The sequence below is a fragment of the Drosophila bipectinata genome, chromosome 3L (genome assembly GCF_030179905.1).
Source record: "Drosophila bipectinata strain 14024-0381.07 chromosome 3L, DbipHiC1v2, whole genome shotgun sequence".
Classification (NCBI taxonomy): Eukaryota; Metazoa; Arthropoda; class Insecta; order Diptera; family Drosophilidae; genus Drosophila; species Drosophila bipectinata.
The window spans coordinates 15,940,099-15,967,408 of record NC_091738.1 but is presented as its reverse complement, the minus strand read 5'-3'; the positions used below and the strand labels follow the sequence as shown (position 1 = coordinate 15,967,408).

Below are 27,310 nucleotides of genomic sequence, written 5' to 3'. Positions count from 1 at the left end.
AACTGATGCCGACTGAATTACAATGCATTTTAGTTTTTATTTTTTACTTTATTTAGCTTAAAATAATTATGAATTTTTCCCACTCTCTCTTCATTTTGCTTCGATTTAATTAATTCCCGTTCGTTTCTTGATTAATTTTTTGTTTAATTTTTAATTTCATATTTTGATCACATTTTGATTTCGCATGCCCAAAGTGAATTTGGTTTGTGTTCCGAATGATTCGCCTGAAAGTGTAAACCTACAACTGCCGTCCGCCGATAAATCAAAAATATATATATATATAGTACTATATATATTGTATATGTTTTAGTCGTATTTAGGGATTTATGCAAGCCTCTGCTTCTGTTTTTGTTAGATTCCTACTTTGTGTATAATGCTAATAATATTCAGTCAATATTATAATCATGTCCTTTCATTAGAGGATCGACGACGAAAACCTGAAGATCTGTATCTGTATCTTGTTTTGAATTCTAATGGGAAGAGTGTATGAATTTCGGTTTTAATATATATATTGTATTTTAGGTATAATATGTACAAAATATTATATGCATGTTATTAATTTTCGATGTATGTTTGCTTGTTAATTGAAATCAAAAACAGTCCTAAGTGACAGTCCATATGTATGGTATTATTATGTGTTATGTTTTTGCTGGATTCTCAACTAAATAACAGTACTAACTTCGTATCGGAGCTGTAACATGGATGATATAAGGCATGTGGAGGATTTATGAAATGATTATGTTCGATTGGCGAAGAGCTACTACTGCTGCTGCTGGCAATGCAAGAATTTCTGTAATTATTTTCGTAATTTATTTATATCCTAACAATTTGTTTACAACTAATACTATGTATATGCTTAAAATTGATTAAAAAATATAAAATATATATATATATTTATATTATATATATATTTGTTTACCATATTTATTTAAAAAAAAACTAATGAAAATTGTACGAATAAAATGTTTGAATTAAAACGAGAGCGGGTTTTTAAAAATACAAAATATTTTTAACAATTACAAAATCTTGGGAGGGGAAGTCTGGGGGGGGATTGGTGCATTAATTGGTGTAGGGCCCCTAGAAAAACGGGGCAATCGTCTCTTACTGGCTAGGATTTGCAATATTATTTAATATTCAATATTCAATTACTAGGAGCGTTAAAGTTTGCATTCATTTGTCGGCTGTGTTGCTATGTATATTCATGCTGGCAAAATAATCAAAAATACAATGTTTAATATATAAATATGTATGCCGTCGGTAACAAAATAAATGGAAACTACTAACAATTATATTTAAATTGGTTTTGTTTTTTTTTTGTTGGCTTCTTCCCTCTATAATTATTTTGTTTACAAATAGTATAATTAATTGTTTAAGTGTATAATTCTTAGATGTTTCTTATTTGTTTTTTCACTAAATTATAAAATTATCTAATCAATTAAACCATAAAATTAGTTCTGGTTTTTTTTTTATAAAATTGTAATTTTAATTTTTTTTATTTTTAGACGACCTTTTAGGCCTTCCAGTTGTTCTGGCGACTGCCGCTGGCTCCGCTCTGCTGCTGGGGTGGTATCATTTCCAGCAAATACTGGCGCTGCAGCTCCGCCGCACGTTGCACTTCCGCCATGCTGTTGGCGCTGCTCGAGTTCTTGCCCGATCCCGAGGATGAACTGCTCTTCTTGTTGTTGTTATTAAAGGCTACAACAATAAATCAAAACATTTTATTAATATAATCCTTCTAATTAAGATAATAATCCTTTAACTAACCTGCCACTTGTGCCGCCTGCGCCATGGCCACCTGATACGAGTACAAAAGTGGGGCAAACTGCATCATGTGCTGGGGATTGGCTCCCAGACCTTGTCCTAGTGCTGGAAAGAGTACTCCAATCAGTACAATATATTCACAAAAATATCCAGAAACTCACCTCGGAAGAGCTGTTGCTGGAAGGCCTGCATAGCCGCCGCCGTGGCAGCTGGCGAGGAGTTGCCCAATGCCGCTGCAGGATTATTGGAAGCCGACGACCCCCCACCAAAGTTACCCAAACCGCCGAGGGCAGCCAGATTACCCAGCTGGCTGAGGTTGCCCAGATTACCGAGATTGCCCAGACTGGCCAGGCTATTGAGGTTCAGGCCACCCATGCCGCCCAGGGCACTCAGATGAGCAGCCGCCGCCAGCGTGGCCGCCGAGTACTTGTCATAGCTCTGGGCCTGTTGCTGCTGCTGTTGCGCCTGCTGGTCACGTTGCTGCTCCCGTTCCCGCTGATCCCGCTGCTGCTGCTGCTGGGATTGGTGATGATGATCGTGACGATCGTTGCGGGAGGATCTCGACGATGTGGCAGCTTCGTGATGATGCGCCGCTGTCGGTCCAGGACTCAAGATGCCCGCCTGCTGGGCGGCAATAGCGGCAGCAGCAGCAGTGGCCGCCGCCCGTGACGATCGCGGCGTACTCGATGGCGGCGGTGTGGGCTGACTTTGGGGCGGCGGTGGTGTGGGACGCGGCGGGGCTGGCGTTGGCGTCTGGCATTTGGTGGGTATCACCGTCACCGAAGGCGGCAGGTTGACCAGAGCGGCCGCCGCCGAAGCGTGGCTAGCCTGCAGCTGTTCCCGTTCCCGTTGCAAGTGCGCCGATGACGACGACGAGGAGTTGTTGCTGGTCACAGCGGATACCGATAGCGAGTTGTTGCTCGAACCATGGTTATCCACTGGCGAAGGACTACTCTGGCTGGCCAGTCGCTGCTCAATCTCCTGCTCCTGCTGCAGGGCCTTCACAAACGCCTGTTTCAGTCGATTGGTGTGCTCCGCCTTCAAAGCCTTCTTCACATTCGAGGTGACGCACTGCTCGCAGATCACCTTGGGATCCTTGTTGGCTGTTCGGAAGTACAGAAGTGGTTAAAAGAGTTCTCTTGGTGATCTAAACCCTTGGACTTACTCTGCTTCTCCCATTTCCAAACTGGTGTAAAGTCAATCTTGCACTGGGCACATCTAAATGGAGCCGCCACATTGTTGGCCTTTTTGTTGACCGTCAGATAGTCCACCACGGTCTCCAGACCCAACAAGTAGACAAAGTCCGTGTTGCTGGGATTGGGTATAAAGTGCATCTCTGGCGGTGGTGGCTTTGGTGGGGGGATCTATCAAAACACCACAATATAAGACCATGTCTCTTAATAGGAGAGTATGGAGGTAACCCACCTGGAGTAGCGTCTTTTCCAGCTGCTTGCGGAGTGCCATCTTAGCTGCCGCCTGTCTCTGGGCAGGTGTCTGGGCATCTTCTCTTGGCGTGGATCGATCATTCTATCATAAATATTTAATTAATTGGAGAACTATATACCCCCTTTCTGTAGGGTTACACTTACCTTAAGATCGTTTAGATGATTCTGATGCGTTTGGGACAGTGGCGGGGCCGGTGTGATGGATACGGAATTGCTAATGGTCCCAGGTACCTTTGAATTATCCGAAAGATTAGGCTGCATGTTTAATGGTTTTTTTTTAAAGTAGTATAACAAATACGAATACAGAGCAAAAGTTGCGTTTAGTAGTTGGGGGAGCGGAGATTAAAATTTCAATGAATTCGAGAGAAGGAATATCAAGCCATCTCGGTTTTTTAGGGAGACCGACATCGGCTGGGTTGACAGGTGTATGTGTTAGTACTAATACTACTTGGTGTTTGGCAGTGTTGGGCAGCAAGAACTATCGAAGATATCGAAGAACTTGATGAAATCTTTATTAATATTTCCATAGTTCTTGCTGCTTTTGTTTTAGTTAGTTACTAGTTAGTTAGTATACAATGTGCGCTGTGTTTTTGTCTTGTAAGAGTAGTGATGGTGATGGTGGTAGTGGTTTCGTGGTGCTCTTTTTGGACAAAAAGGTGAGAGAGAGAAAAACTCGGCGCTTACGGCAACGATTACATTACAATAACTCACATTGCGTGCTTTCAGACTGGAGGGCGGCGCCGAGGTGGGCGTGATGGTCACCGACGGTGTGATGGTGAGATTCGGCAGGTTGGTCCGTGGCGGCAAAGCGCTCGACCGATGCGAGGCAGAGGTGGCGGGCGTAATGGTAGTGCCGGCAGCCAATGTGGCACCCGCTGGCAGCGAGTTGCGCGGCGGTGGCTGCAGGATGGAGTTGCTGCCACGTTGCTGGCCGCTCAAAGCCGCCGCTGCCGCAGCAATGGCCGAGGCAGCTGCCGCCGTGGAGCTCGAGCTGCCCGTTCGACTATTGGTGGCGCTAAGAATTAATTAAAATTATTAACATTTTTTAAGATCCAGTTGGAGGAGTAATCTCACCTGATGCTCACAGCAGCTCCTCCACTACCGAGGCTACTTCGACTGCCCTTGGTGTGGGCCGGCAGTGGCACCGCCGACGTCGGCGTCACACTGAGCGAACCCTTGGAGGTGAGGGCGGCGGGTATGGCGGCCAGCGGGTTGTTGGGCGAGACACTGGTCGGTGTGACCACCAGATTCTCCTTCATCACCTGCTGCGACTGCTTGAGCTTCTTCAGCAGCATCAGCTTGGTCTCCTCGTTGCGCAGATCCTGCCGCAACTTGCGCAGGCTCTTCTCCCGCTCCTTCAGCTCCGCGTGGCTCAGCTCCTTGATGGGCACATACGGCGGCATCTCCTCGTCATCTGTCTCCGAGTCAATGTTCCCGTTCTGCTGCCGTCCATTGGTTCTCGCCGGCAGCAGGACAATATCCGGTGCCTCGGCATAGGACTTGGGTTCGGTTCTGGGCCTCAGGACTCGCCTCTGCACCTTGTTCTCATCCCCGCCACCACTGGCACTACCACCACCAGATCCTCCTCCTCCCCCTCCTGGTGCACTTTCACTGGCATTGTTGCTATTTGTATTGCTGCTGGATGAATTGCTGGAGCTGTTGTTGTTGTTGTTGGTGGTGGTGGTGCTACTGCTGGTGGTACTATTACTATTGTTGCTAGTGGTTCCATTATTTGTGGGAGCACCCGAGGGTGCCGGTGTTATGGTTAAACCGGCATTGTTGGCCGTTAAGGCTCGCAAGTCCCGATTGCTGAGCGCCGCCGGTGAGGGAGTCGGTGCCGGCGTTATGGTCAACGCCGGGTCACGGCCCGAGCTCAGGCTCAAGTCGACCACGTCGTCGACCTCCATTTTGGCCATTTTCGCTCGTCGCGTCGTCGTGATTCTGTATTTTGAGTAACTGTAAAGGACATTAAGAAAAGAAAACTTATTAGATTGGATGATACTAGAGAAGGTACAATTTTCCTTAATTACAATAAGATTTTCTCATTATAAGGATTTTCATTAAATTTCCCTTTTTTTTGTTGAAAAAAAGTGTCATTTTCTCTTTAGGGGTTAAGAATATTGTCTGGGGGCGTTTACTTTGGCGTTCATGTTTCATCCAGGGGTTGAATTTGGGTTTCCTTTTTCTTTTTTTTTTTTTTGCTTTCCCGTCAGACAAGTTTGAAGAAACGGAAGTCCCAACCACTCTAACCGCTAAAAAGTATCTGTATCTGTATCTGCACTCCCTTTTATCTTATTAAAAGATATCCTGATTTCAATTTAAGTGACGACCTTGTTGAGAAAAGCGATAGATAGATAGCCTCTCGATAGGAAGAGAAAGGTAATCAAAAGAGGGAAAGCTGCACCAAATCAGAAATCAAGTCGCAGATTCGATCGCAGATTGTAGATACATATGTATGCAAGTTGTACATAAGTGGATTTGTGTGCTTTTGGCTTTGACTTTGGCTTTATGTATTTCGGAGTTGGAGTGAGGTTTGGTGAGAGGCAGGTTCGGACATCTTCCTCTTCCAGCAAGCAAGTCACGTTTTCGATTTAACAAATTTTCGCATACAAAGCCGTTGGTTTTTGTGGTTACAAGAAAATTTACATGAAAAGTGGGAGGGGTACGAGGGTTAATACTTGTAGAACAGTGGGGACTAGAAAAATTAAATTAAAATATATAAAAAAATATACATGTTTTTAATCAAAACTGAACATATTCTTTTACATATTTTTAAATTTATTTAATTTTTTTTTTAATTTATTCATATACATGTACTTATTAAGCTTAATAGTCCCACTGTATTTAGTAGAATAACTAGCCATGACACAAACCAGCCAACACACAAACACACTGAGGCCCACTAACAACAGCTACCTGACACGTGAGAGCGAGAGGTGAATAAACTTTTCAAGCAACTTAAGCTGCACTAAAGCACAAACAACAACAACCACAAACATTTGCGGCTGAAAACAAAAACAACAACAACAATAAAAGCAAAAACCCAAACAAAAGTCAATAAAAAAAATCAGTTTAACAAGACGCGAGCAATAAGCCAGCAATAACAGTCCAATTAAAATGAAATATAAATGCAATATAGTATCATAAAATAAAATCCGAGCAAAGTGTGGCAACGCTGGCAAAGCCGAGCTTCCAGAAGCGAAGAATCCACTTGAAGAAAAGCAAATCAAATGGCATAATTACACAAAAGCAGGCGGAGGCAAAAAAAAAGGTAATAAAAATAACAACAACAAAAACACAACGTGCTATAAATTAACTCGCTTTGAAAGTTTGTAAACCCACACACACACACACACGTGTACACTTGTAATACGCGTATAAGCACGCTTACTCGTTTGTTTTTTTTTTCCTCATTTTTTTCCACCTCCCCCTTTTCTTCATTTGAGCCCCCCTTCCCCACGACAAGCGGCCGGCTGTCGGCAAAGTCTCGTTACTTTCGACACTTGTGTCGTCATCAGATTGCTCTGTCCCCTATCAGTTATGAGCACAGTGGGTCGCATGCTACCCACGAATCCAAGATATGCCAAGTGGTGATAGTGATAGCGGGAGGTGTGATAACGCCACAGTGGGTCTTGTACTTGAAAAGTGGGGGGATTTGGGAAGTTTTAAATTAAATACTTCTCTTGATAGACAAGCAATAACTTATAAGTAAACAAATTACACTATTTGTATAATCATGAATCATTTAATAGTTATTTTGTGGCCCACTGTGCTAAATTTAATTTGTGAGGGAAGTGTGCGCGACTTGATTCCACTGTGTGTGCTTGCTTGCTTGTGCTTGTGTGCTTTGATGATTGTCAGCTTTTTTCTTATTAAATTAATGCAAACATTTTTAAATTTTTATGGATGCCTTTTAATGCTGGCGAGTATTATGCGTGATGGTGACACCCCAACACCCCGCATGGATGAGAGCTGCTGCCTCCCCGCCTCCCCTTTGTAACCCCTTTTGGCTCTACGGCCAGACTTTATCGATTTGTTGCGACGACGTTTGTATGTCTGTAATTGTGCTTAATAGCGTGCTAAATATTTCTCAATTAGTGGGGAGTATATTTATATTCTCTAACTGTTATTGGGTCACCATACACATTATGGCAAAGTTCAAGTTTAGGGTCATTGTTAGGGACCTGTCCAGGTAAAAAGTTTGATTTTGACACGATTCTACATGCATTCATCCCATAGAAAGATAAGTGACCATTACTGGTGGATGGGGGGGAAGGGGTGGTTGAACAACTTAGAAGCGGATGACAGGCAGGCTATGGCGACGCAAAAAAAAAAAAAAAAAGCAAAGAAATAAGGTTAAATCAAAAGTACAGTTGTGTACATAGCGCGGCGAGCAGCAGCACCAACAACACCAACAGCAACAACAACAACAACAACACAAACAAAAGCAAAGAGCAACAGCAAAGCAGGCAAAATGTGTTTGACTGTGGCTGCGGTGAGAGAGTAAGAGCGAGAGCAAAGTTATGGTGCGGTGGGAGGTGGGAGAGTGGCGGCAGAGGTAGAGCGAGAGCAAGATGGCAAAATAAAAAAAAAAAATAAAAGAGAGAGCCCGTCGCACACACGCGAGACAACATCAAAGTGAGAGCTATGCGGAGAGCGGAGTGTGGACAGCGTCTGTGTTTTTTTGGGGTCTGGCCACCCACAGCTCCCCCAAACCCCTCACCCAAATCCATCCAGCACCCCTTCCTCCGTCCCCTAAATCGATTTGCATATTAGTTTGGTTATCAACCCATGGGAACCGACTTTCTTTTGCGTTGACACAGCCAGGCCATAATCTCACCTCTAATCTAATCTGACCCTCCATATTTTAAGGACTTTTTTTTTCAGCGAAACTATGATATTACATAACCCCCCTCCCTATATACCCCCCAACTATCCTTAGCTTTTAGTGTAAAACCCCTATTTTATTAGCTACTAAACAACTCTATTAACTAAAGCTGACTTAGTAACAAAAATTAGAATTTCATTTTTATGGGAAATTAAATCAACTAACTCGAAGTACATATGTGTCATCATCTCAAGTATGTACTTAGTGGCTTCTCTGATCTTTCTCTAGAATCATTATCACAGTTCCCTCCCAAAAAAAAACCATTAAAACTTTTAAAAAATGTTTGTGAAACAAAATTTATAAAAAATACTTTGCAGCTTAGCAAACAAAACGCGATAAACATACTTATATACATATATTTCGCTACGCTTGGGTTCGACATTATAAGAAATGCGCATATCTTATATCTTTTGTATGTATGTACATACATAAGCATAGAACAGGGGAGGTGGGGCTCTCGGTTTGGTTTGCTAGCTGAGAGCGACAGAGAGAGAGAGTGAGAGAGCAAGTAAGAGGCCACGATTTGTTGTACATAGGCAAGGGGGAGTGGGGGGGCATGTTGGGAGACACCGACCTTCGTACATATTTACTCGTCCACGCTGCGATTTGGAAGTGGATTTTGGCGGGGAGGTAGTTTGGGGGTGGGGTGGTGGGGTTGGTCAAAAATCACAAAACTATAAAATCGAAACCCCTCGAAAGCCAACTGTAGGCCATTTCCAAGTGCAGCCATCTCATGATGTCATCGAAAACTATGGAGAACTATCGAATTGCACTCAAAGATTGCATTGTTATGTGAAATTTTGACTCCAAAGTGCCTTTAAATAGATTGGTATTAACTTAATAAATGGGTTTTTATCTCCAAAAAGATAATAAGTCTGATATTTAAGTCAAATTTATAATAGTAACTATATTTCAAGTTACTTTTTACTTTTTGTATGTAGTTACATGACTAGATATTGTATCTTTTCCCAAAAGTCTATGTTCTAGATGCAAGTATCTAGAACCTGATATAGAAATCAACTAAAACTTTGCCTATTTATGTATTTCGGTATTAGGTATTACTCCACTTCACCTCCCATTCAACTACCCATAGGATCTCATCAAAAAACCTTAAAAGGTCTATGTTTACAAAAGTTTATCCTAAACCCTACCTAGAAATCAACTAAAACTTTGCATATACATATGTGTATTACGGCATTACATATTACTTTACTTCCAATTACCCACTATTTCTCACCAAAAACCTTCAAAAAGGCCATGTTTAGAATGGATTATCCCGAACCCTACCTACAAATAAATTAAAAGACCCATTAGGTAAAGACCTATTTATGTATTTCAGTATTACGTCTTTGATTTTTTTTGCTTATCACTCAACTATAATATACTTTACTCTTTTAATGACCTCGCCAAGTAGAAAAAAAAACACATCCCAAGGAGGGGAGGGGGGTGGGCTGCTAGGCTTGTGTTGCAACAACAGCTGTTTTTAGTGCTCTTGACCAGTGTTGCCAAGTAAATAAACCGTAAACGTAAATACATAAGGAGAGCAATAGCAACAATGCAAAGACAAGCTAAAAATTAATGACTTTCAAACTGGTTTTGTTTTCTGCTTAAAAAAACAAAAAAAAAAAAAAACTAAACAATAAAAAAAAAGAGAAGAAAAAGTCAAAGAAGCAAAGAAGTTGAAAGCATCATTTAATGCCTTGTTCGCGCTTTGGAGTTTACATATTTTTTTTTTAAATTTATTTTATTACAAAATTGACATTTTTTTTCATGATAAGCGATAATAAGAATTTACAGTTGTAGGTGGAGGGGAGTTGTGGGTGGTTTAAGTAGGTGTGTTGATAAGTAAACCCCTTAAATTTTTGGTTACCCGGAAAACTTTAACAAGTTTTGCATATGTATGTATTGTCAATTGCAGTATCGCACATTTGCGCAGTTTATATAAGAGGAGGTGGGGGTATCTACAAACATACATACATACATACATACATATATACATATATTTGATTCAATACATGGCGAAAATTGCAATTGGCAACCTTCCCTTTAGCCGTCTTGCCTCGTCTTGCTATAGTTGTTGTTGTTGTACATAAGCAAGCTGTCCCATTCGTGTCGTTGTGACGACACTCACACCACCATCACTGCCCTGTACATGTACATAGGCGCATACATACATACATAGGCAATGGGTTCAACTTGTACATAAAGCCGACGTCGCTGCCTCGGCCGACGTAGCTGTTGCTGCGTCGTCGCCTCTCTGCTTTTGTCTATCCAACCAAGCACCACCCCCCCTACTACCCCACCTATTTTGTATCTGTATGTGTGTGTGTTTGTTTGTTTTTCACAATTCTAGTCAGAAAAATAGGTATACAAAAAATAAAATTTTAAATTTTATTAAATTATTTTATTAATTAATTTATTAATCTCCTAATTAAGATTTATGAATTTTTATTATTTCTTTTATTTATTTTTTTAAAAGACTTATTATTTTACCCTCGACTGTTATGCATGTATTTTATGGCTCTCGGTGGCCGTTGACTGTTTGCCTCAGAACTGAAAACGTCGAAAAGGCAACCGAAGCGATCTATTTATTACAATTCTCTCCGGCTACTACTGCCGCTCCCGCCATCTACATTACGCATTTGCATTTGGCACATTTTTTAAATTTCAGCACGTTTAACACTTTTTTTTTATCTGATTTCCTGCATTTTCCAGCTCCCCAGCCTGCATTTCGGTGGCTTTTGGAAAAAATTCCACTTAATCAAGCAAATTACCAACGCGTCGATTTCTCTGCCGCTGTCGCTGCCTCGGTCGCTGTCTCTGTCGCTGCCTCTGCTTCAGTCGACTTTGACGCTGGCAGAATAACTATGCTTTTTTTTTGGCTATTTTTAGGCTTTTTGTGTTTTACGTTTTTTTGTTTTGGCAAAACAAAGATTGAATGATGCTAGAGGGGGGAAGGGGTGTTGGGGCAAGCCAGAAGAAGAAGCTCGCACGCGTAAGAATAACCCCAAAAAGTAACGCGTAAAAAGCAGCGCAGTCAACGTTAACGTCAACGTCGATGCCGATGCCAGCGCCCAAAAAGAAATAACAAAAAACCAGTTAGCCGATACTTTTCTCTCAAGCACACACACATACAAATACATATATGTACATCAATACTGTTTTTTTTATGACATTACGCACGCTGTTCCGACTACGATAAGTGCAAAAAATAATAATAACAATAATAATAATAATAAATATAAATAAATAAATAACAATGCCCACGAATTTCATTAAATTTCTCAGCAAGATTTCAGTTTCGTTTGCCATTAGTATAATTAAGTAAATATCAGTTTATAAATAGGCTTATCAGAGCTGCCAACTCGCGATGCAATAAACTTTAGCCTTGAACTAACCAAGCACGTACAGTCGAGTGTCTTTATATACAAATACATATTTATTTATATGGATGTTTGTATGCAAATATGTATATATATAAGAGCATATGTAAATATGCAAATTTCTGTGTTTTCAATGTATGTATGTATGTATATACATACCTATTCTATATTAGCGTGTAATTGTATCTTAGCACGCGTTTTTTGCCTGCAAGTGCATGCTTGCTGACAGATATTCCCAAAGTATCTTAAAGTGTGACTTTTTTTTAGGGGTAGGCAAGGGGTACATACATACATATAAAACAAGTAAATATATGTATGTACCTACAACATATATACAAATATTAAATTGCATACGTTAATTTAAAGACTTTTTTTCACTTTTTATTTTTTTAAGATGGAAAATGTATATAATATACCATCTTAATAGAACGCTGAAGCTTAAAGTTCCTTAAATACTTATAGAATTATATAGATTCTATAGATTTTTTGAGGGGTGGGTACTTCAAACCTTTATATAGCCTTTTATATACCTATTATATAAAAGCCTTTTATATAACCAGAGCTATATAAAAATATTACTTTAATAAGACTATATTATGGCCTTTTTTTTACTTTTTGTAAGCTTAAGATAGAAATTATCTATAATATATAGAACCCAATAGAACCCTTAACCTTAAAGACTCAAAGAATCTTATAGATATTATGTCTTATAAGGAGTTATAACCTCAAATACATAAAAATATAATTTAAAGTACATTAATAATATACCACCCTTATAAAACCCCCCTTCAACCTATTATACCACATTATGAAACATAAAAACCAATATTTCCCAGAATAACCCACACTTATCTATGAATAAATAGACCTCTTGACTTTATACGATGAATAATCTCGTATATTTCAGCATAAAACTACCCAGCCACTATCTCGATTATAATTATTAGGTATTTGGTATATCGAACCCTTGAATCTGAATAGTATGCCCTGGCCATGTACGAGTAATTAGGTGCAGTCCAAGTATTGTATATATGTATGTAAGTCTGTACATATGCAGGGTGTATAAAAATAAATTTCAGCAAAAAAAAAAAAAAAGCAGGAAAAAAAATGGAAAAAGAGAAAACATTTTTATTTTCTAGCTCTCTAGCTGATAAGCAGTGCGACACTTACAAAAATATAAGAACATACTCGTGCAGTTAGCCCTCAAGTATATAGGGGATATATATGTATGTATATGTATGTATATATTTTGTAGGTCTGGGAAGGCAGCAATACTTTCGTTTGATTGTTGAGAGTGATTTCGAAAGCGGAAAAACCTCTTAATAAGTTTTTGTTTAGAAAATAGTTTAATATTAAATTATAATTCTTGACCAATATCGTATAAAGGTCTCTGAACTTTATGGTTAAAAAAGAGAAATCGGTAAATGCATCAACGGCGGACAGGCATAACGGTAACGAGTTAAGTGATGCTGCAACCACTAAAACACACACACACTATGTAGTTAGACTAGCTAGTGGCTCTAACTAAAACTAGTATTAGTCTGGTTCTATGTAAGGCACCATTTTTTTATGCGCCTGTTCTTATTTTTGCACTTAATGACGTGTAACGAGCTCGCGCGCGTGTTTTCTCTCTCTCTTTCTTTCTCTGACTATCCCCCCTGCATATATATGTACATATCTGTAGATGTATGTATGTATGCATGTATATGTATAAGGAGCCAGGTGGTGGTGGGGTATGCGTGTGAGCGAGATGCCAATGTTTTTTTCAAAATAAACAGGTAAAAAGGTAAACCAAAAGAAAAACAACAACAACAACAACAACAATAGCAACAACAAAAAAAGCAGCTTTGCCACTTTTTTTTGCCGTCTGTTAGTCTGCGGGGAGGAGGAGAGGAGAGGGGTCGTTGTTGGCAGGGGTTACCTTTAGCTTTTGTTTTATTTTATTATATTTGTTGTTATTGTTGTTTTAGTGACCAATTTGGCCAGAGCTTCTTGCTTGTTTTTTTTTTTGGTTGGCCAATAATTAACGTTGCCACATTAAATAATTAGTCAGCAAGAGCTGACCATGAAAATCAGCAAAAAAAAAATCAGAAAAGCAAGCAATTTACAGTTAAAGTTGCAACTATATATATTTTAGATAATTATAAGCATAAGAAGAATAAAAATTAATAATAATAATCGAAAAAGGCAGCCACACTGCTTCAGAAAAGTCATTTAAACGGTCAATTGCCTCAAGCGGCGACCTGAGCGAATGTCCGAAAGAGAGAGCAACACAAGAAAACCACAAAAAAAAAAAATAAAATAAAATAAACACCAAAGACAAACTAAGTTAAGCAGAATGGGCATTGTGTGATAGTGTTGGGCAAAGGGGGAGACACAGGAAGCGGGGGCGGAGGAGCAACGCAGCTGACAGCTGCCCAACAAAAAAAAACTGCACCCAATGCCGAAAATAAAAACCAATTTTTTATTGCCACGCCAGGAAATACTAAACACTACAAACTTTTGAACATATTTCGGTTAGTACTTTGGGCCATTAAGGCAAAGTTCATAGTTAACTGTTTCCAATGAGGTACTATTTATGGAAATTTATTTGTTAATACTATGTATTTGCGAACGTCAATGGTCAGCAATTAATTTCATATGGTTTTTTTTTCTAAAAATTACCATTAAGGGGGGTGTTGTTAGTTTGTATAAAAAAATTGCAAATTTTTGCTTATTTTTCTTTCGTAAAAATATATCTACCTTGCTATTATTGGTAGATAATATTAATATTGTGATTATTATGTAAGATTTTTAAGGATAGTATATGCATACAAAAAGATTGGGAAAATATAGTATTTATATAGTACAGTAGGGATAATATATAAAACAAAACATATAAATGTGGGAAAAGGTGCAATTATTCTACAGCTTCTGAAAAAAATATGGGAATCTGAAGCCTTTTTTGACTTGATGCTAGGACTTGATCTTAAATCCAAAGTTTAGTTATTAACTTTAGTTCAAAAGGTTAGTTAGCTTTTATTTAGTAAAATCTTAGTTGATTAAAAACATTTAAAACACACTTATAGAGCTTTAGATAGTATCTTATGCCTAGCATGTTTTATAACTCCATGCTATAACATTTAATAACCGAAAATCAGATTTAAATAGCGAAAAAATCGATTTCAGGCAGCATTGGGAGAGTTTTGATTTAAATTAGTAATCTGTTTTATTTTAGAACACTTAGTGTCTTTTTGGGGAAATAAATTGGTAATTTTCTATTCTAAAATAAAAGATACTTTTTATTTAGAAAATAAAGATAACCAATTTTATAAAAAAAAACTCTATTGTTGTCCAGTAATTGTAGAGCTCCATATATAGTGTAAATGTACATATCTATGACGATGACCCAGTCTTTAAAAACATGAGATATGGGAAAAATAGAACAAAGTTTAGAACTCTAAAGAAAATGACTATAAAAATAGTCCTAAGTATATTTTTCTCCTTTTAACTTGAATTTTAAAGCCAACATTCATACCTCATAAGGTATGAATATAATAATTGATTTAAATATTAAATAACTTGTTAAAACCCCAACCCCCCTTAAAAATGCCCAAAAAACTGTACAATATGGCCAGCAAGTTATTCTTTTTTTTAAGAAATTAAAATAATGGATTGGAGCTTAAAGATTGGTTGTTAGGAGGCTCCAACTTCGAGCACATTCGATGGCCCGATGCATAAATTATAATTCACCAAAGCGCAGCAGCCCCAAGATGTTGAAAGCAGGCAGGCAGCAGAGCAGCTATAGGTGGGGTAGGGGGGAGAATCGAATGGCGCGCGAGAGAGAGAAAGAGAGTGAGACAGAAGGCCGACCGACCGACCGACCGACAGAGAGAGAGAGAGAGAGAGCTGTTTATGTACACGTCATGGAATGTTTGTATATACGAGAGTTTCGGTTTCTGTTTCTGCCTTGGGTTCTACAACACTCTGGTATGTATATAATGGGTATAGGTAGGTAGGTTAGGTTAGGTAGGTAGTAGTATCATGTATTTATCGTTTGGGTGTCTGTGTGAGTGTGTGCAAGCTTTGGGACAGCTAATCAGGCAATTAAAAAAAAACCTTAAAAAAAAACAAGAAAACTTGCCGACAAAAGTTTGGCAAACATCTCACATCCCCATAATTTCAATTCTTAAATAAATCTTAAACCCAAATGATCGGAAATGAATGCGTTTCCTGGAATTGGCTAGGTTGTCATAAGCAGAACCCCGCCTCATTCTATATGGTATATAACCAGGCCTCACCCCATACCAAGTTTACCTTCCTCATGGCCCATGGCCCACCCACCACGCACTTTTCCGCAACTTTCAACCACCGGAAAAACAACTTCAGAGACCCACGAAAGCCAGACAAAAATAACAAGTGTGTTTTAGTTAAAATCAACGACTAAAAGATACCGAATATATATAGATTTTATAGATATTAGTTAGTATTTATGGTAAGTTAATGATTTAAAATTAAAAAAAGGATAATAATATAAATATTATTTACTTTAAGGAGAGACCTCCTCCTCTTAACTGCCCTAGAGGCTCTTGTGGAATATATACCCCTTACATAACAAACAAGTCCCATTATAAAAGAACAAGATTCGACAAGTTACTTCACTTAATTCGCTACTACAGGAGAGGAGGAGGGGGAGGGAGGGTATATCCTGTCTGCAGGACTACCAACTTTTCCTCAAGCTTTAAACTTGGCTTTAAAAAAATAAAAGAGGCACAAGTAGCGAGCGAGTGGCAGGCCGCAGACCCCCAGAGGTTGCCACCCACATGACAGCCCAAGCCCCCCACCCCCCTTGTCGCCTGTCTGTGTGTTGGGTAACCTTTTTTTTTTTGCCTGCTTCTTCTTTTTGCTTTTGGTCCTAACACAAAAATGTGTATCTAGAAATATTTTATGCAGGCAACTCTTCAGCGAGGGGTGGAGGTGGAGGGAGGCGACTTGGAGGTGGGGGTTGGTGGGTGGTTCACCCCGTCTCGCGACCGCCCATCGATGGCAGCTGCTCTGGTTATTGCTATTCGGGGTTTTTTGGGCGTGTTTCTGGTGGCACAAAACTATGGCCAACAAAAGGGGGTGGGGCAGGGGCAGGGCGGTAGAGATGTCGCTACCACGCGATGGTCGCTACCAAGTCTAAAAAAAAACTACCAAACAAATGGTCTGTTTTTGATAATCAAGTACCTTACCTTATCATAACCTTTAGATACAAGTCCAAACTGTATGTGGATGAGTACATATGTACATATGGAAATACATAGCCCGGGCCATCAAGACACATGTCCACATAATTGCCAAACGCGCAAAATCGAAGTGGCAAGCTCCCAATCCATCCGTCCCACCATCCCACCACCCCACACCACCCACTCGGCTTAGGATTACTCACCCATTTTGCATTCCAGGTGGGTGGTGTGATGGGTGGTGTGGTACAGTTGCGCTTGCAGTTTATAGTTTGATACCCGGACGAGGTAGGAGCCCACTAAGCCACTCCACCCATAAATAATAGTCCCGAATATTGAATTCCGAGGTGGCCAAAGTCGGAGAGACCAAAGGCCCCTCCAGGGCATATATAATACTCTCCGGCCGATATTTGCGCTAATTGCCATTCCCGATGTTGGTATTTTCATTAAAATTGCGTAATATTAATGGGGATATAGATGGGGTTAGGGGGTTATGGGGTTAGGGGTCGGAGGTCACTAAAACTAATTTCCCGTCCTGGTTTCAGTTATCATATGTTGCTTGTTGCACGAACCATACGAGTTGCATCAACAAATTCGGATTACAATTTCGGGGCATATTTGCATACAAGGGTGGTACAAGTGGTGCAAGGGGTGGTGCTATGAGGGGTGGTGGTTTGTTGCATAAAACCACATCACATCGACCTGCAGGAAGTTCTGGCCTGCAGTGTGATATACAATGGCATAGGCATATCATCGCATAGATTACACAACTATTCCCAATGGCCTACCTGCTAGAAAGAGAAAGGGAGCTAGAGAGAGAGAGAGCTAGAGCTAGAGCTCCACATTCGCGACTCTGCCTGGCAGGCACCACAAGGTACAAACGAGCTGCCACCCACAAAAACAGCAGGAAATCCACTCAAGCACATCGAGGTAGCCCAGAGTCACCTTTCCCCTAATGAACCACCACCTTTAACCCCTCCCGACTGGCGTTGGAAATTGAAACTAAACAAGCACAATCATGATATTTTGCTTTAAGTTGTTGTTTATAAACAATAAACAAATATATCTAGATATTGTTTATCCTAATATATATAGCCCTTAAAGACTTATGAGGTCAAGATTTGTACCCTTTCTATTTAATAACTCTCCTCTGAGATTTTTAAATAATGACCTGTGCTACTTTTATGACCTCAGCTGTGCGTTGGCTTGCAAGAGATGGGGGGAGGTGGATGCTGCTGCTGTTGCTCCTCTTGGTGTTGTTGTTGTTGTTGTTATTGCCTTCGTTTTCGGCAAGCACCGACAAGCCCGGATATTATATGCATACTTGAACTATGCGAGGAAGGAAGCAACCGACCAGACCAGACCCTGTCACTCCCAACAGCCCTCCTCTCCTCTCCTCCTCCCCCTCCTCCTCTCTTGTATATGTATCTGTTTTTGCATACATCTCTCTCGCTCACTCTCTCTTTCTCGCTTGCCTGTTTATATGTCCTGGATGTGTCGGTGTGTGTGTGTGTGCGGGTTTATGTACATGTGCATGCACAGCTGTACCGTTTCGGGGCATTTTACAGCCACAGAGCCGCCGCCGCCACAGCCCAGCCCAGCCCAGTCACCCAACCAGTCACTCGGCCCAACCACCCCCTTGCCATATCCCATCCCTTCCACCATCCATCCATCCACCCACTGCCGCCACCCCCCCCAGAGGACCACCCACAACAACAATGCAAAACGTCTGCATTTCAACTAACGCCACCCGATACACAAACAACGCAGGCAAAGGGCTCCTCCGCACCCTCCACCCCTCGTCCTTCTTCCTGTCGGCTCCCGCTTCCTTTTTTTCATCTCCCTATGCTGTACACTTGAGAAAAGGATAATAGATATAATAACTATTATAATATCTTTAAAAATATAGAGGATAATAACGTAAAATACTTTTATTAAGAACCTATCAAAATCCCCCAAAAATATTTGAAATATTTTATGATTATTAGGGTTCACCTTAATATGAACCTTCACTTTAATTTATTATTAAATAAATAAGGTTAACCTTTTTCATAAAAATCATCTTAAATTTCTCTTTTTTTTTCTTTTAATTAATATGTTAATATCATATTTCTTTAAAATATTTTCTTTTTTATTAATTACTTTAGTGTCTTTAATTAGTAAATATTTAAATATTTTATCAACACTTGTGTAGTGTAGTTACCCCCCAACCACTACCTCTAGAAATAACCCAAACCCCTCCCCTCCTCTCTTCACTGCAGCAGCCTTCTCATATTGCCATAGTTGGCTTCTTCTTCTTCTTACTTTTGTTGTTATTGTTGTTGTTGTTGCTGGCTGCCGAAAAAGTTTTATACATAAGCGGAAGCTTACGGCAAGTCCCCCCCTGCTCTCCTGACCAACCACCCACCCATGTAACTCCCCCCACCCCCTCTGCCTGCCTAGAAATGACAGGAAGCCAGCAGAGCCGCCTGGGAAACTCTCATTACAAAATCAATAGTCCGATTCCCTTTTTTTCTTTTTTTATTTATATTTTTTTAAGTATTTCCCTTTTAAAGACAATTATTTAATCGATAATACCGGGCTTCCTACAACTAGTGATAATTTTAAGGGCCAGGGGGACAGGGGGGAAGGGAGGATGCTTTAAATTAAAGTTGCGTGCCAGTCTCCTCCGGCGCATAATCGATTTTTTCAGAACCAGTAACGGTAAAGTTAAAACCACCCACCCACCTACCACCCATAAGCTCAAAATGGAATCATAAAAAAATATATACGAAACACAGAAATATAAGAAAATCAAGAAAAAGACAGAAAAACTCTCAGAAAAAAAAGAGACGTGGGGGGAGGCAAGAAGGTTAAATATTTGGAGAAAAAAAGACAATAACGGAATTCCATTGGTGGAGAGATTCGCGACTGACCCTTTGGTCACACTAGGGATTTAAATGAAATTATTTTTGGGGGGTACTAGGAAATAGTAATTGAATTTTTATTATTTTTAAGAGAACTTTAACCTTAAATTAAGAACAGGGTTAAACAGGGTTATAACTTATAAGGTTTGAAACTTTAAAGATTACTAGATCCTATCTATAAGAAGGGTATCTTATAAAAGATATGGATAATAGTAGAAGATTACTTGATATCTTATATATATAATGTAAAGAAATATCTACTACTAGCTTTAGATACTTAGATTCTTAATTTTTTGATCATATTTTGAATTGATTTTTTAGGATTTTAAGTATTTTTTATAAATTCTATAAGAAAGATATCTTATACGGAATACAATATAGAGGTTAATTGACTGGGTTATTATTCTTACTTTTTGGTTAATATTTAATATATTTGAATAGAATGTTGAGTTATAAGCTTTGAAACTTAAAAGATTATTTGATATTATCTTATAGAAGATTACTTGTGTCTGGATCTTATATAGAATATAAAATAGTGGAAATATGTACTGTGTTTTATTCTTACTTTTTGGGTTATATTTTGAATTATTATTAAAAGATACAACTATTTTTGTTAAATTTTAAATAGAAAGTGTAGTTTAAAGCTCTGAAACTTTAAAAATTACTAGATATCATCTATAAGAACGATATCCCATAAAATATACAATATAAATATTACCATTTACTTTGTTAATATTATAAAAGCATACCTATGATTGTAACTTGTCAAATAGACTCTTATCTTATAAGAAAAAGTTTTAAATATAAAGATACAAGATACTTTTAAAGATACAACATCTATAAGAAAAGTATCTTAAAATAAAACAAAGGTACTTCTTTAAATAACTCCTAAATATTGAAAAGTTTAATTTAAAACAAAGTTCCAGATTGGTCTCGATCCCTAGGCTTTCGAATCTATATCTACCCCAGGGTAAGGGCCTCTCTGGGGGTCTGAATTTTCCTCCAGACCACCGTTTCCATCTGCATTCCATGAGCACCACATATTGCAGTTGTTTTCTATTTCGTTTGTTGCACAAAATGTGAATTGTTGAAATCACCCACACACACACACACATACATACCCTCTTATATAGGAGCCTGCCCCGTACCACCTTTAAAAACCCCCCTACACCCCCTTTGGAATCCTATATACAGCAACTTACAACAACAAAGCATCGCAAGCCGAAATGCAGTTTAAAGCGCAACTAAAACTAAACAGAGCTTTCCACTCCAAGTGGGTGTCTCTAAAAGTGGGTGGCATGGGGGGTAGTCTACACATACATATACACGCATATATCTGTGCTCTGTATGTGTGTTTGTTTGATTTCCCATGTATGGGAGAGTATGGGTGTATGGGAGTGAAGTGAAGTGGAGTGGATTTTATATCAAAAGTACAGTCGCCCATTGCTTTCGGTTGTTGCTGTATTTCATAGTTCCGTAGGTATATATTGTATATATACGTCTATATGTATGTATGTATGCATATAGGTACATAAATTGCATGTTCATGCCTCAATAGTTGCATGCAGCATTGTTGTGTCGAGTGGTGAGAGGACGGGGGCCTCGATGTTGTATATCCTAAGCCCCTAGTCGATGCACCAAACTCTCTCCCCCTCCTCCCCCTCCCTTATGTTGACAACTAAAACAAAAGCCCCCACCAGGCCCAGGGTCCTGACAGAAGCTCGGAAATAACAAAAGAATCCAAGAGTCTGTTGGGGTTTCAAGAGAAAGATTTTGATGAAGATTACGATAATATTGAGGTCTTATAAGGGCAGTTTCCGATCCTGAGATTTAATATTTTCTTAAATATAAGTTTTTATGATTTTAAGACTTTAATTTTGAAGGCCCTACTTGGCTTAGGGAGTGCACCTGTCTTAACACCAAACACTCATGCAGGCAGGCAGGCAACTCTGCTGCAGAGTTGCTGCTCCAGTTGCACAAACAAAAACGCACGAAAATACGAAAAAGAGAATTTCGGCTATCGAGCAGCAGAGCAGCTTGCTCCCCTAGCACCACACGCACACACACACGCATAGTCACCTGCAAACGCAGGTAGATTTGGGTTTATGTATTGGTGGGCTATGTGTGGAGGTGCGATAACTCTGGAAGAGGGACTTCCAGTTCCAAAAGAACAACAATTTAGTTTAAAATTAATAATTTAAAAATATTTATAATTTAATTTTATATTTTTAAAGCTTTATAAATTTTTTGTAATTATAGCCCCCCACCCCTCTCAAGCACAACCGGTTGACTTGACCTGCTCTCCCCAGCGAACTAGTTCAGACATGCCTAGTGCCTAGCGCCTCCTCCCCCAAAAGCAACAACTAAAAATAATTACAACAACAAGAGCTACAGAAAGTAATGCAATGCGGGTCTGGGTCGTAGAATCCAGACAGAAGACAAGATAGAATTTGAAAAAAAAAAAAAAAGTTTTAAACTAACGCCAAACCAGGTTTAGTGCAAGTAAGAGAGAGAGAGAGAAAAGACATTTGCATTTGTGTGTGTATTTTGGAGCATGCAACGCGTTTCCCCAAAAAACCCAAGGGAGGGGAAACGATACCAGTGGCGGGGGTGGACCCAAAAACTGAGAGCCTCTGTGACTGGGGAAGAGTGAGAGAACAAGTGCAATAACTCTTTATGCGTGTGAGAGTGTATGTGTGCGTCTGGGGGTCATTATCGAAAATGTTCAAGTGTTGCAAAGCGCTTAAAAGTGCGTGCGGGTAATTATCAAAAACAAAATAAAAAGAAGCCAAAACATTGTTAGTCTTATTTTGGGCCAGGGAAAGTTCATTAACACACTTTAAATAAAAACGCCGCCAAACAACTCATTCATAAATGGAAAATGTGTATAGATAACGGAGCCAGCGACAACCCCTCCAAAAAATAAGCAAAAAAAAAAAAGAACAACAACCGTGGCAACCCAGTCAAGCGACAAAAAGAAATAAAAGATATAATCGAAAAAGTAGCAGCTGAAACAAGCGCCTAAGCATGGCGTCACAACAACAATACAAACAACAAAAGGCTGTAAAAATTGTCAATAGAGAAGAAAGAAAGAAAATAAGAAGAAGGCTTGCGAGCTTTGCGAAATAATGCGCGAGAGTTAAAGAAGCCGCCAACGCGGACTGCGACGCCGGCAGCGCATTTTTAACGAGCCGAACGAGAAGCGCACACAAACAAACCATAACACCAGAGGTAATAAAACTAGCACAGTTATGAAAATAAAATATTTTAAAAGCTATTATTAATTAAGCCCCATTTTTGTAGTATATAATATTTTTATTAATTTATACATTTTTTAATACAATCATATTTTATGGCCATTATTGCATTGCCCTCCGGTGTGTACACACACACATACATATCCATGACATGCAGCAGACCGGTTGAGGTTAAATTGGATAGTGGCCGAGAGCGAGCAAGAGAGTGAAGGAGACGAAAAGAGAGTGGAGATGGAGCCTGCTGCTCTAGCCCATACATATTGAATTTTTCTTCTTTGGCATAATGAAAATTTTAGCACGGTTTTGGAGCAAGGGGGTTGGGGGGACACTTACCCGTGTGCAGAGTGAAAAAAAAGAGTGGAAATCCGTTAATCGGCTGGCGCTGCTGCCTCTGCTGATGATGTGTTGCTGTTGAGTTGTTTTATTTTTTCTTTTTTTTAATTTACCACTCGCATGCACAATATTATAGATTTCACTTTTTTGGTAACTGCGCTAATTTGGCCTTTTTTCTTATATACAGACCATGCACCTACACAGTGCTTTGTACATACGCTTATTTATCTGGCTGTATGTGCGTCGCACCAACACACTTGCACCACGCGCGGCTTCTGCTGACGTCTACGGCTACGGCGACGGCGGCAGCGGCTATTCTCAAATTTTTCACGCACCGTGAATAAATATTAAATATAATATGTTGCACGCCCTTGACTCCTTTTTTATTTATTTTTTTTTTATTTGTTTACTATGTTGGGATTGAGTGTGTGGGGAAAGCACACGATACACCGCAAGCCACTTAATGCATTTCACTCGAGATATTCAAGACCCGTAAGCTGCATTCCCTCCGAAGTCACAAAATTCGGCTTTAAATAGATAACGCGATATTAACGGCTTTTGGGTTTTCGAATCGAGAAATATCAGAATTCACAGGACGACACCGACAACGCGCGAGAAGAAACAAAATAAAACGAAACTGTTCTTTATCGATCCTGGACGTTCATTCGATTTTATAATTCACACGGATCTCGATTTATTAATTCATTTGTTTTTAATTATCTCCGCTTCTTTCCGTGCACGTCCGTTTTTCCGCGTCTCTTTTGTTCTTCTTCTTTTGTTGTGAGTGTTATCGGAATACCTATCTCCGAATCAGTGTGGCCAGATGGCGATTTGCATTTCCCACCGAATTTAATCGGCTTGCCGTGAAAACCCGCTAAAATATCCTACCTTCCCCTTAAAACCCAAAGTGCACCTAAAATTCTCCTTCAAAGTAAATTACCCTCAAAAATTATTTTTAAACTATTGAAAAATCTATTTCTAACATAAAACCCCCTATTTGACTACCCTACTCCGAATTTTGTATGAAGAACTCCGAATTCTAAGACTGGGCACACTACTTCCCCTGTTCTTGGTAAACCGGGCAAATGAACGAACCGGGTAAAAATTGTAGCATTCGATTTAAATATGAAAATGTTGTTTCAAATAATAATATTAATAATTTTAATCGCAAGATATACAAATGTTCGATTATCATATTTGCTAATTTTCATTTAGGTTATAAAACATTCAATTCATAAAAAAAAAACAAATTGTTTAAACAAAACAAAAATATTAATATTTAAGCCTTGTTAAATTGCACAAAGTTTTCAGCCTGATGTTTGACATAGGATTTGCGGCAATCCATTTCATCGGCAGGACGATTGTGGGCGGTCCAGACAGGCTCCCCAACGAAGTAGCGACGAGTGCGGATAAAGTTCTAAAATAATTCAAACATTAGTTTTTTAGAAAAAGAAAAAATATTATAATTATTACGTTCATGTCCAGGCTGAAACGATGGTAAATACCAGCAGGAATGATAATCAAGTCTCCTTTGACCACCTCGATACGCAGCCAGTTTTCTTCGTCACTAGAAAACAGGAATACAATTTAATAAATTAAACCATGTTAAAGGTAAATATTAAAAAAAAATTATATAAATATTTCCCACTCACTCGCGCACATCAAAGTATCCGGTTCCTTCCAAGATGAGTCGAATTTCCTCATCGGTGTGCAGGTGTTCGGTGAAAAATGCCTTCAGCTTATTGGCATAGTCCGGCAGGCACTTTTCCGAGCAAGTAATCTGCAAAATAAATGTCATTAAAATCAACATTCTTCGCTGGATTCATCGATCTTGCCTCATCATCGTAGGTATAACCCCGTTTGGCTCGCAGCTCCGAAAGAATCTTATCATTTTGGTAGTCGTCCGCATTGATCTGCAAGAAGGCGAGTGAGTAAATAAACGATCAAGATAAGCTCGGCCCCAAGGTCATCAAAAGTTAAAGACGTAGTTGGAATTATTCCATTTACTTTGAAGTATTCCACGCCGGTTTTCCGGTAGAGATCGGCCAGCTCCAGGTACTGTGGGGGATTGCGGTGGTGCTCCAGACGCTGGTCGGTCTCTTCATTGTCCATAAACCATATTTTCACCATTTTTAAATGATCTCCAATGGAATTCTGAGGATCAACTAAATGAATTCTGCGCCCGAAGTGGGGCTGAAGGGGCCTATCAGCTGTTAGCAGTCGGAGTTCGAATTTTCGAACTCGACCGATTACCGATAACCAGAGATCCGATAAAACAATTCTTTTCATTCAAAAGTTTTGTTTGATTTTTAAAGACTTATTTCTAAATTAAAAATTAAGTTAAACTTAACTTTAGCTAACTTAAATTAAGTAATAAAACATAAACTCATGAATTCCAATAAAAACGTTTTAATATTGGGCAGTTTTATTTGAAAATTCTTACTGAAAAGTCAGGACATTCTGCAATCTTATATAGCATATTTGTGTGATTGTACTAACACATTTTTGTAGTACAGGAAAATGCTTGGTTCCATGTTTTATAGTACATTTATTTGCAATAAAAAATATTACGCACTGGATTACGCAGTCAGCTTGGAGAGCTCCTCGCGCAGCTCAGCGGTGTCGATGTTACCCTTGGACTGGGGCTGCGACTGGCTTTGGTTCTGCGACTGGGCCAGCAGTCGGGCGCAGTTCTTCTTGTGCATGAACCAGTGGAGGCGCTGGCACTCGCGGTCGCAGTACTGCACGGCCTTGCACTTGGAACACTTCTTGTCCGGCTTCTCGGCACCACAGGTGCTGCAATAGCTGCTCTCGTCCTGGAAGAGAATGGGAATATTTTATTGAAATTCCTAAAAGATTTGAACTCCAATTGACGTACCACAAATCCTCTCATGCCGTTAATTGCATTCCGCAGGATAGTCAGTGCTGGTGGGGCAGCGGAGGCACTCAGTTGTGTGGCAATCTGCCGGAAGATGGTGCACTCCCGTACCGGGAACTCTCGGGCGCACTCCCTTATTGTGTACTCCACGTAGTCCAATTGACCCAGCTTGTTCTCCTTCAGCACTCGCTTCACAAACACCTCGATGAACTCATTTTTGTTGGCATCGCCTGCCGCTTCCTCGCCAGCGGGCTTATCCTTGTGCTGGGCCTTGAACTGCTCCTCGCAGCGTATCAGTTCGGCCAGAATCCAGCCTTGGTAGTGGAACTTGAAGGCCAGCAGCTCGTTAAGATCGTGGGTTTTCTGCATCTCTTTTTCGCACATCAGGGCCAAGGTTTTTCGAAGACTGGATAGGATTCTCAGAAGACCCAGGGACTGAACGTTCAGGGCAATGCGCACAGGATGCAGATTGATTTCGGTGACAAAGCTGTGGAAGTTCTTTAGCAGAGTGGGTGGAATTTGCGGCTCCTTTTGTTGGCCATGAACCTGTCAGGGAGTTCAAGCTTTTTGATTAGTTGTCTAGCAAGAAATGGCATCTTATGCCCACCCACCTGTGTGTAGTACTCCAAACTCGACCTAGTCACGTAGTTGTTAATGGTCTCCACGCAGGCATGGTTACCCACAAAGGCAGCCATTTGGGCGGCAGTCCGTTGGACACTGTTTATGGCCCCCGGTTTGATTCCGGCATCCAAAAGTAGCCGGCACACGTGCGTGTTCCCAGAGAGCGCCGCAAAGTGCAGGGGCGTATAATCAGCTCCATGTTGGTTCAGGTTTATGTCGGCGCCCTGCGAAAGAAAACGGAGTTACACAGAAATATTGGCTTATCTTTGATAACACCCACCAGTTCCAACAGTAGCTGGACTGCCTCGCGATTCCCCTTGAAGCTCGCATGCGCCAAGCATGACATCCCGCTGTCGTCCACAAAGTTAACGCCGCCTTTCAGCTGGCCCAGGAGCTGCTTGAAGCCACTGGAGTCGTTTTTGGCCAGGCGGTCCAGTAGCTGGCGCTGGATCTCGTCCAGCTTTGAGTTTTTGTTGTCCTCAGTCATAGTTAGTGTGGGTTTTTTCGAGGGTTTTCTGATTTCAGCCAATGTGTTCAATATTTTTAGGGTAGTGTGGCCGTAGCTTTGCAAAGTACAAAGAGCAGTGCTGGTGGGTTAGTGGTTTTTTCAGAGAAAGAAACTATGTTCTGAGGA

General features: G+C 40.0%; 3 protein-coding genes across 4 annotated transcripts; all 3 read right to left on the bottom strand.

Annotated features, from left to right (window-relative positions):
• Positions 1 to 27: 27 nt before the first annotated feature.
• On the bottom strand, positions 28 to 23,980 carry simj (simjang). Of its 2 annotated transcripts, none has more exons than XM_017232113.3 (9): positions 23,178 to 23,980; positions 4,281 to 5,162; positions 3,918 to 4,221; positions 3,351 to 3,461; positions 3,187 to 3,288; positions 2,927 to 3,125; positions 1,923 to 2,864; positions 1,765 to 1,866; positions 28 to 1,695 (listed from the first exon to the last, which is right to left on the bottom strand). In XM_017232113.3, the coding sequence occupies exons 2-9, from the start codon at positions 5,120 to 5,122 to the stop codon at positions 1,511 to 1,513; spliced, it is 2,787 nt and encodes a 928-aa protein (XP_017087602.2). In that variant the 5' UTR covers positions 5,123 to 5,162; positions 23,178 to 23,980; the 3' UTR covers positions 28 to 1,510. The 2 variants fall into 2 exon arrangements, with proteins under 2 accessions (XP_017087602.2, XP_017087603.2); XM_017232114.3 differs by having other exon boundaries at positions 3,351 to 3,437.
• Positions 23,981 to 24,427: 447 nt separating this feature from the next.
• Positions 24,428 to 25,375, bottom strand: Adi1 (acireductone dioxygenase 1). The gene is made up of 5 exons (XM_017232115.3): positions 25,185 to 25,375; positions 25,013 to 25,090; positions 24,830 to 24,957; positions 24,651 to 24,744; positions 24,428 to 24,594 (listed from the first exon to the last, which is right to left on the bottom strand). Exons 1-5 carry the CDS (start codon positions 25,305 to 25,307, stop codon positions 24,457 to 24,459), a joined length of 561 nt encoding a protein of 186 aa, XP_017087604.2. The 5' UTR covers positions 25,308 to 25,375; the 3' UTR covers positions 24,428 to 24,456.
• A 330-nt stretch (positions 25,376 to 25,705) lies between these two features.
• On the bottom strand, positions 25,706 to 27,268 carry LOC108119094 (ankyrin repeat and MYND domain-containing protein 2). Its single transcript, XM_043211812.2, has 4 exons — positions 26,957 to 27,268; positions 26,667 to 26,900; positions 26,056 to 26,601; positions 25,706 to 25,993 (listed from the first exon to the last, which is right to left on the bottom strand). Exons 1-4 carry the CDS (start codon positions 27,161 to 27,163, stop codon positions 25,757 to 25,759), a joined length of 1,224 nt encoding a protein of 407 aa, XP_043067747.1. The 5' UTR covers positions 27,164 to 27,268; the 3' UTR covers positions 25,706 to 25,756.
• Between the last annotated feature and the right edge of the window lie 42 nt (positions 27,269 to 27,310).